This window comes from Serinus canaria, chromosome 2 (genome assembly GCF_022539315.1).
Source record: "Serinus canaria isolate serCan28SL12 chromosome 2, serCan2020, whole genome shotgun sequence".
NCBI lineage: Eukaryota > Metazoa > Chordata > Aves > Passeriformes > Fringillidae > Serinus > Serinus canaria.
In genome coordinates this window covers 52,891,410-52,904,444 of record NC_066315.1, presented here as the reverse complement: position 1 = coordinate 52,904,444, position 13,035 = coordinate 52,891,410, and the positions used below count along the sequence as shown (strand labels likewise).

The window sequence follows — 13,035 nt, the reverse complement described above, 5'->3', positions numbered from 1 at the left end:
CTAATGGGGGCAACCTATTAAGCTGACATAATTCATTGTGCATTTGAGCCTTTAATGAAAAGTGGCCCTCCTAAAGAGGCTTTCTCCTAAGCATTTCTCATGTTGCCTCTTTGTTTTGTGGATTAGCCAAGGAAGCTACCAGCAGTCTCATCGCACTTCTGCCCTTCCTCAATAATCCAAGGTACTGAAGTCTCTTCAAATACCCAGTCTGGGATGTTTTATCTCCTTCCCACAGTTCGTTAACAGCTAAAAGAAAATATGATCAGTCTCATGAATTTGTAACCATGGCTCAAAGCCTCTTCAAAGTAGAACCTGCTTTAAAGGTTGGATCCTGTAATGAATTTCTGCCCCAAAACCAGGATAACTGAAAAAAATCCCAGGTTCTTATATGTTAAGCAGTTTTCCATCCATGTATGTTTCAAAACACAAGATATAAATATCCTGTATGTCCTGTACAGGACATTTAGCAGGTCCCTAAATTCTTTAGAACAACATTCTCAGTTTAACACTAGGAATTACAGACCAGCAGCAATACTCCGTACTGCAAAGAGAGTACCTGCTTCTGGGACTGAGCAGCTGTAAAATGATTGCATGCAACACCCTTGCTGATACCAGATATTGAAGATCAAAGTCATAGATTGGACCTGCACAACTCATGTCCTTTACAAACCCCTTAAAATATAGGTTATATCAAAGATTCCTTTGACTGCTCTCAAATATAGACAGTCTTAGACAGATATACCTGTCAAGCAATTTATAAATGCTTTTACCAAACTTCTGAATTTTGTCCAGGAGGCTAAGGCAGATCATTGGAAATACGCAGTTCAGTTGTAAAACTGAAATTGCTTCATGCTGCTCCTCTTCATGATTAATTCCTCCTTAAGGATATATGTGGCTCTTTCACCACAGATGTTTTGCCATAGGTTTCAGTCCAGTAATTTGAGTACCCTATATCTGTCCAAAGATGATCATAAATTGCATTTACACTAACACATGGTAAATCTCATGGAAAAAAGGAAGTATTTCAATGGTCAGGGAGATGTGACAGTCAGGGCTGGAAATATTAACTTGCTGTATAAGAAACCTAGTACTTTGCGGAAGCAAATCCAGTGTTTCTGTATTTTCACTGCTAAGAGGATGGAAAAGATTTATACTGTATTGTATCAAATGCCCTGGATAAAATATTAATATAATGAGGAACAATTAATTTGAATTCAATGTATCTTGCTGCAACTACATAGAGTTAGACTTTTATAAGTGTAGATGATAATCAGAACTCGACCCTTTCACCTTCTGAATTCCCCTGAGTCTGTTAGAAGCCAGATGCACCATGAAGTTTTCCAATTAAAAGCCAATGTGACTCTTCCTGAAATGACATTATGCCCCCAACTTCCTGTTTTCCTTAAAACCATATTAAAGTTAATGCAGCTCATTAGTCCAAATAATAGCAAATTGAGTAAAACACATATCCATAACTGTATTTAAAAAAAAAGTAATTAAGTCAATGCCCACTAAATTTGCTTGCAGTAACTGTAGGTTACTATTCCACCACGTGCTTCAGTTTCTATCAACATATTCAGCGATTTTGGTAACATTTTTGGCCTTTTCTAAGGGACATTTTGGGCATAAGAACATGATAAAAGCAACAGTAATAGCTAAACTATTATTCTGGAGTGATTCAATTAAATCATAGCAGAATTGGAAAAATACTTACGCTCCACAAAGTAAGAGCTGGCATCAATCTTCCAAATAATTTGACCCCGGTGAGAGCCATTGACGCCACGGTTCTTGTAGTCCAAAAAGTTTTCTGACAAGACCTCATCTATAAACAAAGAAGATTGGTCTTAGTGAGTGCCTACTATGACAATACACACAGCAGAGAGTCAGGCTAAAATCACACCTTTGGCTTGACAGAATATCCTAGAGCTACTAGACAGCTTGGCGTGACATGTTGAGAAATCAGATTTATCATTCATTTATGTTATTTAAAAGTTCAGTCAAAGTGTCTGAAGCAGCAACCCAGGATGGGCTGGGCTACGGGCTCATAGCTCCAGCTTCAGAGGGATGAAATGGATTTCACAGCTGTGCTCTGACAGAGCAAAAGCCACAATCTCTACCTGCAGAGATGAGCCAGCAACCTCCCCGCTTTTCCTTTCAGTGATAACAACAATTTTATTTTAACAGAGATTTGTACAAATGTGCTTTAACCAACTCAGCCTCGCTTGCTACAGAAGAAGTCATGGGTGGGTGCTGAGACTCACTTCTGAAGACAATTATGTTAATTATTAGTTTCATTAAAAGTGATAAAAAATGTGAACCGCTCAATCAGACATTAAGATACTTCAGTTGTAAATACTGTGAAGAATTGGCTTTGTTTCAAGAAGAAAACAAAGATAATGCCCTACAAGAAGGGACACTGTGCCTGAGGACACAGGGGTGGTGTGACCAACAGCAGAACAGAAGAGGCAGCCCAACAGACAAAGCTGAGAAACCCAAAGACTATCACAATACTTTAATAAAGGAAAATAAATTGAAGGAAACTACACTTTCACTGAAAGAAGAAAGAAGCAAACAGCTGTCAATATTGTCCCATTGGCACTACATAGTCATGCTCTCAAAGAAGGAAGGTGACTGAGTACCAACATTGAACTCTTTGGTGTTACTTTCTTGAGGGATTACAACAAAATTCCTTCTAATGAGATCATTAACAATTGAAATGGATAATTATAAATAGCAATGCTATCTACAATAAATTTTCCCTTTGCTGACTGGCTAATTGTCAGAAATTATTTCACCAGCTGTGTTTCATGCTCTGTTTTGAAGTGCATCTCTGCTGTAATCCTTCAACAGCAAAATCCTCTGGTATGATTCTCGCTTTATACTTTGTAGTTGGTTGTGTCTTCTTTTAAATTCCAAATTATATATATCTAAAACAAGCAGGTAAGTATACAACTGTTACTCTCAGAACACTGGTTTACTTATGAATACCTTTAGTAAAGGACTATCCTGGATACAGATTATCAGGGATCATGTACATCATTCTGTGGAAATAGGAACATTATGCACTTGTGAGGTGACTTAAGCCTATCCCTTTTGCTTTGGCACAGAAAACACTTTATACTTAAAGGTGAGCATATACTGAAATCTTGCACTGAGCTGGAGCCTGGGAACCATGTTGGCTCTCATCCTGATGGGGCAAAGAGAGTATCCCTCAGTTCCGACATGCTGCTCACTGGCTTCATCACTTGTGATGTTTATTTGTCATATTTAGACTCTGCAAGCTGCTGGAGATGCTCCAACACCTGCCATGTTGTGATGATGCATGGGTAATTACTGTCCCTCAAAATATACTATTTATAAAATACCATGCTTGCTTAAGGAGGCTTAGCTCAGCTGGACTCAGTGTCCTTGCTTAAGAAACTGCAAGCATTTTAGGCCAGAGTTTAGTGGCACTGGAGATCCCAAAATCAGCTTTAAAATACTGTGTTCATAGGCAGTATTTGTGGAAACCAGCTGGCACTTCCACTGTTGCTGCTTCCCACAGCTGGCACAAAGGCAGCATGATCTCTGCCACTCAAAACCCCTCTAACAGTCAACAGAAATGTTGACATATGCCCATACCTAAACTAAATCACATCCCTATTGCAAGCTGAGCCAATGGGCATGACTCCAGAATAACCCCTCCTCTATTTTGTTGAAAAAGTGTAGGAAGCCTGGAAAACCAGGCTGAGAAGAAGGGCCACTATCCATCTGCATGTCCAAGGTAGAACACCACAAGAAGGGAAGGACAAGTAAGCCAGTCTATGGTTACAGCTGACAGGTGAGACCACAGGAAAGCTGGAACAAGCTGCTTCTGCTGAGTAACACCTGCACACTGCCTCCTGCCATGAAGGCAAGAGACAGGGGTGTGTGGGAAGCATCCAGAGAAAAGCAGGTCCCCAGGGAAGGGATATATCCACAAAGCTAGTCATGTGTACACAGTTTATGGACAGTGGACAGATGGAATAGAGGTTCAGATAGAAGAGAGGATAATTTAATATGAACTTATGGAGCTCTGCAATATGAGAGCACCTGAATAGCACCTGAATAGGTGCAGTGAAGCCTTTATGCAAAAAAACAATTTGTATGCAAAACATATTAAAAAATGTAATGATTTAGAAATCCAAAATGTAGGTTGTTCTCACAGTCAGACCCTGTCTGTCTCTTTTGAAAGAGGTAAGACCCTAATTCCAACGAAATAAAAATTATTTTTAGTCTAGTAGAAATTTATGTTCACTGGGATTTTTAAGCCAGAAAAATTTCATCTCCAGAAGAATACATTCAGGTCCAAAAGAGAAGTTTTGCTCTTCCAGTTTTTGAAGGTATGTATTTTTGGAAGGTGAAGGATAAGAAAGAAATATCCTCTGGCAAGTTAAAAATAGCAGTAGTTGAAACTTGTCAGGAGGCTGGAATGTATGAATATGCCTGGTCGACCTGTTTTAATTGGCAAGTAACACTATTCCAGGCATGCTAGTCCCTGAACACAAAGGTTATGTATGTAGAACATTGACAAAGACAATTGTGCATGTGAAATACAGTGCTGCTTAGGGCACTACGTGCAGATGTATGTACATGTATTTATCAACATTCATGCCATAGGTAAGCGTATAGATAGTATGGTATGCTAAGGTGAAAGAGTATGTGCAAAGGAAAACAAATTTTGTTTCCTGTTTCTATTGAGAATCCCCAAAACAAAGGAACTGACCTTTAAAGCATGTTGCGTCTTAATTCCCAAAGGTAAATGGTGAAATACTTCATTTCACCTCCATGCAAAATGAAGAGCAAAGTTAATGCTGTTCCCTTTCATATATTTCAGGCAGCAGCTAATGCCTTTTGACATTTTTCCAATGAAGCATTGTAATGCATCTCCCTCCCTCTATTTTTGAAATGTGATTAACCTTTAAACTAGCTATCTGCTTCCTCTGCATAGCTTGGGTTTGGCCCTGCTTGTCCAAAAAGCAAACGCTTCGCAATTGCTCTTAGGCTTCATTTCCCTCCGCAGTAGAAGACAGCTTACTTACTAATTAAGGACGAAAATGGGGGAGTATTTGGGATGCACCGCACTTTGAACATCGGTAGTTGCTCCTGGAGCTAGAGCTGGAGATGGTGAGGGTGTCTAAGATAGGGAGCCAGCAGACATTGCTCTCTGCCTCCCTCTGCCCCTGGGCATGCAGAAGTGCCAGCTACCTCTTGCTTGAAGGGGGAGGTGGCTACAGACCTACAAGATTTTGTTGGCACAGGAGCAGGGGCTCCCACAGACCTCCCATGGGCCCTAGAGGCAATGAGGAAGGTGATGCACAACCAGGAGCCAGGAAGCCTGGCTCCAAATAGCAGCCAGAGGGACCAAGGCACACTAGCAGCAAATGACAGCAAGTGCTTTGGGAACCAGCAGCAATCTGATGGACTGCTTCTCCTCACCAAACCAGACACTACCAAACACAGCCTTTTACTGCTAAAAATATTCTGTGCTGTCACTTCCATGCTGAGCATCCCAATATACTTCACAAGCACTAGAGAGAGATAAAGAATGGCCACCGAAGAAATTTATCTTTTGGATGAAAGACAGAATCCAATTGACAAAAGGCATGCTGTTCTTCAGAGGAATTAGGGAAAATGTTGATAAAGGCCACCCTCAAAAAGATCTGTGAATAATCTAATGGGGACTTCAAGTGCTGTCAGCAGCCCCACTAAACAGACAGGACCTTGGTATTTGAAAGTTTGTCTGAAATTCCCACAGAGAAGCAATCATATGGTCAATCATCTTCCTCGGAAAGACTCATGGAGTCTAAATTACAAATATCTGAGTGACCCTTTTAGTCTGTTTGGTTTTACTTAGGAGGCAGAAATTAAAAACAAACTCCCCTTTCCCAAACAATATTTTTGTGATGTATATGACTAGCCTATTTTTTCACATTCTCTAAGTCTAACAGCTATGAAATTTAGAATAAGGTGCTGCATTCAAAGAAACAAATAATTAATATGAGACAGGAATACAATGTCAGACAGGTTCCTGAACCTGATACAGTATTCCAGTCTCTTATGAATCACTAATTTGATTTAACACTACATACTACAACATTTGCTTCCTGTAAATATAATGCAATTATGGCACAAAAAGAAAATCTAGGCTTCATGTCTTGATCCCTTCTGAGAAGGAAATGCTGTAATTCTGAAATTACATGAGGATTTCTAGTCTTCAGCTAAATAAATCTGCTTTAGCTTGAAATTTAAAAGTGGTTTTGGTCTATATGTATGTCTGTATTATGACATACAACAATAGCTACAAAATTATTTAAAAAATAATATTCTGTACAAAGAAGCTGAGCTCTGGTTGATCTGTTTCGCAACTAGCATGGAAAGCTGCAGGAAAGAGATTTCATAAATCACAGAATCACAGAATTAATTAGGTTGGAAAAGACCTCTGAGACCATCGAGTCCAACTTATGCCCTAACACCACCTTGACAACTATTCCATGGCACATGGAGTGTCAGGTCCAGTCTTTCCTTAACCACCCCTGGGGACAGCGACTCCATCAGTTCCCTGGGCAGCAAGTTCCAATATCTAATCACCATTTCTATGAGGAAGTTCCTCCTAATGTCCAACCTAAACCTCTCCTGGAGCAGCGTGAGACTGTGTTCTCTCATCCTATCACTGGCTGCCTGGGAGAAGAGGCTGGGCCCCACCTGGCTATAACCTCCTTCCAGGTAGTTAGAGGGAGTGATGATGTCTTTCCTAAGCCTCCTCCATGCTAAACATCCCCAGCTCCCTCAGCCACTCTTCAAAGGACATGTGCTCCAGACTCTTCATAAAGTATCAATAAAATAAAATTATCTTGCAAAATAATAATAGAAGGGGTAAACCATAAATAAGCTTCATATCTCTGATGTTTATTCTCTTACCACCCAATCTGTCACTTGAAGAAAAACACAAAATGATGACAAAAACCTCTGCAATTTACAAGTGGAGCTTGCTGAGATTTGTATTGTCATGAAAGTATTTCTTTGTGCAATCCTTCAGCATTGCAAAACCCAGCCCTTTGGAAGCTGTTCTTCCAAAGATCTGTACAATACAAGCAGCCATCATTCTGCAGACGAGAAACCATTAAAGAGAAACACATACCAAAGATGCAGATCCCAATTCCTTATTTACAAAGATGCCACATTAAAAAATCACAAATAATAGTTAGGAACATTTCCATTGACTTCAGCTGTTATGTTTTAAGCTCCAGTGTGGATTGAAAGTTCACTGTTAATTCATTTGCCAATTTCTGCTGCAGGCAATTAATATACTGCAATTTACAGTTAGCATCCCGTCTTCTATAACTTCCTAGGGAGAAGAGTTCTGGAAAACAAAGGCCTAATCCTTCACTGCTGCTACAAGCTCAATTCTCAATCTAAGAGTTTCGCACATGCTTTTTTCAAGCACATGAATGGTTCCATTTTAATCCCACAAAAATTAACCCCTTACTCAGCTAGAGAAAAAAAAAATGGAATGCGAACAATTAATGGAGAAGAGGCATATGTCAAGAGAAGGATGAAAAGAAAGTAGGAAGGGAGATAAACTGTAATAAAATGGGGAGTGAGTTGGCAAAGTTAGAACAATTCTTGGTCACCCAGGGCAGAAGATGGTGGCCATAAATAAAACTGCTCCAGGCACATTAGAAATGCACTCATGGTGGATTTCAAACCTGAAGCAGAAAGAATTGGGTTAAGACATTAAACCCAAATGACATGTCAGCCACTCCCAAAACCAAGGAATCTCAACTTTCAGCAAAACACTTTTATCTTTGAACATCTAGTTTATTTCAGAGCCGCTTATCACCCTTTACCACTCCAGCACTCTCCAAATTACTGCTGGGAGATAACATTCTCATTTTTCATGACACCAACAACAATCAAAAAAGCAAATGACTAGCCATTGCAGAGACCCTATTAAATCTTGGCAATGACATGCCTGTAGGCTTTCAGAAGGCTGTGGATGAACTGTGGATCCAGTTCTTCCTCACTTGCACTTGAGTTAACCACACTGAGAGTTTGAGCTCTGTCACTCAAGGGACTTCCCTCTCCTGCAAGAGTGGAACCTCTGGCTAAAAGCAGAGCTGACAGCAATGGACTCTATTGTTCTGTGGTGTCCTGGTGGTGTTAGGGAGCTGTGCTCCAGAACAACCAACCACTCGTGTATTTCTCTCCTGTAATCACAAATCTGCTGAAAGGGTAGAAGGAAGGAGGAAAGCAAGGAGTGGAGGCTCAGAAATAAAAACATGTGGACCCTAAACCTCCCCCAGCAGATGCTAAGTTGCAATGGGATGGGCATCTGTCCAGTAATACTGGTACCATTTGGTTCTGCATACCCTTAGAAGTGTGATAGCACCACACAGCTGTAAGCGCTACTTCAGCCGTGCCTGTTCCCTGCTACAGGCTTCTCCTTTAAAGCCCCTGCACCTAAAGATTTATTCTTATCCCTTCAGCAAGAGTACCACATTTGGGTCTCAATACAGCAACAGCCTCACTTCACCTATGTATTGCATAAACTTATTCACAAGTAATGACATCCAATTTGCACACAGAACTGAAGATGGGAGGGAGGAATCCAAACAAGGATGATACCAACTTCCCTAGTGCATACAGATGTGTGGTAAGGTGCAACATGGAAGAATTTTATTTGCTTGTTTTTAACATAACAAAGTTCTCACAGTCAGTGGAAGCCTCCCCATTGACTACAGTACAGTTTGGAAAATGAGGATTAGGTCACAGCAGTGCAGCCACAAAATCTGCTTGAAAATTTTAAAATAAGAGATGCTGCAGGCCCAAGGCAGTATGAAGACAAGATATAAAGGGACATTGGAAAATATGAAATGTGAACAAGGATAACATTTTTCCAGGTTAACAATGTTCATTAAATAAGGGGGAAATAATTTGCAGTAAAATGGAAAAATGGAAAATGGATTTACAGAAACGTTGAAAGAACAGTAGATTAGACAGGAGGTTCTGATCTGATAAAGCAATAGGAAAAAAAATCCAAACACAACTCAGATGTGTACACTGAAGCACCACAGTGCAAAGAACCTCTTGAGAATCTGGATTGATTTTATCTGAAAAATGGTATTCAGTTATAAACTTATTACAAAGTGAAAGATATCCAGTGAAGGAAAAAAAAAGCCTTTAGGGCTGAAGAGATCAATGGATGAGAAAGATTACAAAAGCTAAATGCATACATAGTCATTACATTAGTTGTGGAAGGCAGCATGGGAAAATTCCAGTGTTATGAACAGTGCAATGTAAATGTTATAAACACTAAGGAATGGGAAGGATATAATTCTAAACCAGAAAACTAAGAGAAGAAAAACATATGCTGAAACTTCAAAATCCACATGGCTGGCAACACCTCCAGAACAAATCTTTCTGCTTTAAGCTTAATCCTGCCAAGAATTTTATGTCTGTTCTGTCCACTGTTTGTGCCATGATTGATTCTATCCAGTCAATGGTCTGAATGTGCTGCTTTTGCAGGATTGAGGCTAGAATCTGGGATTTGGTGCACCAATATCCCCAACTGATTTCTTCCAAAATATTTTAGTAAGTGATCATTACTGACTTCACTGTAAGTCTAGTTTATACAGCAGTATGGGTCATCCTTGCACAGCACAGAGGCATAAGGACCTTAGAAATCACTGAGAAGGTATGAGGATGCAGTAACACCTTGTCTGCATTATTTCCCTCTCCTGATATTCAGCATGAATAGTTGCAGTGGAAAATTCTTTGCTACCCATTCACCTACAAAGATGTTCATAAGAGCTGTAATTTTATGAAGAGGTAATACATGAAAATGGGAATCCTTTGGCACACAGTAAACACCTCTATCACATATTAAATACATTTAAGGAAAAGAACTGGCAATCTGCAGGCTTCTATACTAGACTTCTCTAAAAGACCATAAAGCACACCCCCACTACAGTAAGCACTCTGCAGAAACTTTTTGGTGCGTTGCTACTACCAATGTTAACACAAATGACATCTGAACCTTGGAAGCAGTGAAGACAGGTCAGAAGCCGTATGTGTTGGGAATATTCAGAAACCCTTCATTTAAGTGTTGACTGTATCTACTTGTAAAGGAGTGAATCAGATGCAAACACTGTGTTCATGTCACATTTGGTGGGTCTGTAAACAGCATAGCCAGCTTTTGTTTGGCTGAAGGGTGCACCAGATAGATACAGCACTGGGAAAGGCAGGAAGTGACTCAGCCTGATAAATTCACTCTCACTGGATGGAAGAGCAGCCAGGTGAAGGCGAGCCAGGTTGGAACAAAGAACCGATATTGCTGCACTAATATATCTGCCAAGGCCGGTGACACCTGCTTGTCTGACACTTTTTGTTCCTGAAATAAATTGTGCTGTGCCTTGTGAAAGCTGCCTGGCCACTGGGCACCTCTGTTGATGTTTCACAGAGGGAGCAGAATTGCAGGTGTCCAATGAAGCTTAACTTGCTGAGGTGATCACAGCCAGCCATGGTTGCCATCCCCAGCCTGGGAGAGAGACCCAGCTATAAGATGACCTCCTGAGAGGAGCCCGAAGACCACAGAGAAATTCTCTTCCAAAGGCCATGAAAGGATTGGAAAGATGGGTGACCCCAGGGCACAACAAATCCAGGTATCAACAAAATTCACTCTAAGCGAGCACACTGTGGAGTGTTTTGTTTTACAGACAGCTGTATCTGAAGCAGAGAGGTGGAGCAACCATCCAAACATGGAGAGAGAGCCTAAGTTGGGGATTAGACCTGTAACAAAGAAACACACAGCTCCCAGCCTTATATGCACATTGCATTTTCTAACATTTTACATCTCTGCTGACAACATTGAAATGCTTTCTGCTCGTCTATATTGGATGTTTGGTAAAAAATGTACACAAACAAGTTCTATGGCAGGAAAAATGTACATTTTTCCACTTATCTCAGTGGGAAAAACAGCAACGCAGGCCATTTAAGCCTAAACATTTGTTTAAACAAATGTTTAAATGTCTATTAACCAATAGTTATTAGATTTGTCAGGTTGTGGTGAATTGCCTTTCTGGGGGAGAAATAACACCACAGGATGAAACAGACGAGGAAAAAAGTTTTAAATCTAAACTTCAGTCACTAAGCAGATGAAGACATTTCTACTTATATAAATTTGAGAGGAGCTACTCTGGAAAAAGCCAGCTATAGACAAGAAATTGGACCCTCCAAGGTTTGTGTACGAAGACATTTTTAATAAATAGCCTTTAATAATGTTTTGCTTTCATATAAGCAAATGTTGAAAGAAAGAAGGCCTACTTTATATGGGTAAGAAAAGTATAATGCTAGCCCTGATAAACCTCTAACATCAGTGTGCAAAGACACTGGAGAAAATGATTTTTTCCAAAGTCTGCTTTAAACATTTTTCATTAGCTCCTTTACATCAGATATAGAGGTGATGACAGAAGTGATAAGATATAAGATAGCTCTTTATCTACAGGCAGCTGCCAGGAGTCCATATTAATTTATCTAAAGGGGCTTCATACAGTAGCAAATAGCAATAGCAAATGAGATAAGAGAGAAAGGGAAAGCCTTGAGATAAATAACTGCAAATATTCCAGCTGCCTCACAGTAGCCATTAAATGACAGTCCTTGCTTAAAAAAATATACCCTTTCTTCATTATTCATAACTTTTAGTTTCTTTTTTTCTCCCAAAAGGCATTTCTTTACAAATAGCTTTTCTGCAAATAAAACTTATATTCCTGAGACTTTTAAATAGCAACAGAGCTTTGTTATGTTCAAATTTCTTAGAGAACTTTCTTCAAGTGTTTACACATATTTTAGATTGTGGGTTTGTTTCTGAAAAACTGATGAATGTTCATAATACTGTAGTTCTCTTAAGGGAAGACAAATGCACATTTCAGATGAGTTGTTACAGAATGTAGAGGTTCCTCTGCATTGCTCAGATCTGATAAATAGTATAGAGAAGAGAAGTTAGAGCATCTTTAGAGCTCAAGCTTAGCAGGAATGAAATGTAATTCCTGTTCCTGAAGGCATAGTATGTCTTAAGATATGCTTGTTTTCCCAATTTACATATTTTCTTTTTGTCATCTTTCCACAGCTATTCTTAAAATGTGCTGAAGTAACATCTATATTTTAAGAGAGTCAAAATTTACTATTCTGCCTTCAACTAAAGAGTTTTTCTAAGGCTCTTCATGAAAATCATCCATGCATGCATGATGTTTTAAGGAAGCTTCAGGGTGGATACTATTTTTTGCCATGAGACACATGGCCACCATTCTTTACACAGTTTTTTGACAGACTGATTGCTTAGTCCATTTCCTGAGACCATGAGCAAATGTTATGTCTAATAACCAGTGCTAAATCCAGCTTTTACCTGCTTCTGCAAAGACTGTTTTATTTTTCCCCAGCTGGCCACCCTAAGGAATGTGTAAGTGGATCAACAGGGGAGAAGAACAGATATCTTGTGGTAAAATGAGCTGCAGCTCTTTAAAAGAGGAGCAAGCAGACAGAATTTCCACACAGGGAAGACTCCCTCAGTTCCTCTTTCAGGCTACTTTAACTTTTGAATAGCATGCCATAATGTCCCACAGTATCAATACATATGAGATACATTATTTATTTCTGCTCCTTTTTTTTTTTTTTTTTTGTTGGAAGCCATTTATATCATCCCAATTTCCCCAGACCTGGAATACCATTATTCTGAAGTCTGAAGTTTATTGGGTATCATCCAATTTTTAGTGATGGCACTGCTGGTGAAAACAGAGTAAGTTTTATGCATTTCAAAACCAACACTCATACAAAATTATTTGGAGATCTTTCCTAGAATATTACAATGGCAATAATTAAACTCTTACAATGTAGAACTGCCTTCTGTTCTGCTTCTGCACAGTCCTTTTCTGGGATACTCCCACAGGACAAATAACAAATGCCAACTCCAATGCTCCCAACACCAAGGCTTAAATAAAATCCACAACACACTTCCTGATA

General features: G+C 39.6%; 1 protein-coding gene across 4 annotated transcripts in view; it reads right to left on the bottom strand.

Annotated features, from left to right (window-relative positions):
• HECW1 (HECT, C2 and WW domain containing E3 ubiquitin protein ligase 1) overlaps positions 1-13,035 on the bottom strand; it is a 250,514-nt gene that overhangs the window by 146,840 nt on the left and 90,639 nt on the right. For all 4 annotated transcript variants that reach the window (XM_030237185.2, XM_050971192.1, XM_030237191.2 and 1 more), the window contains exon 3: positions 1,715-1,822. In XM_030237185.2, coding sequence (XP_030093045.1) covers positions 1,715-1,822 — 108 coding nt within the window. The remainder of the gene's footprint in view (positions 1-1,714; positions 1,823-13,035) is intronic.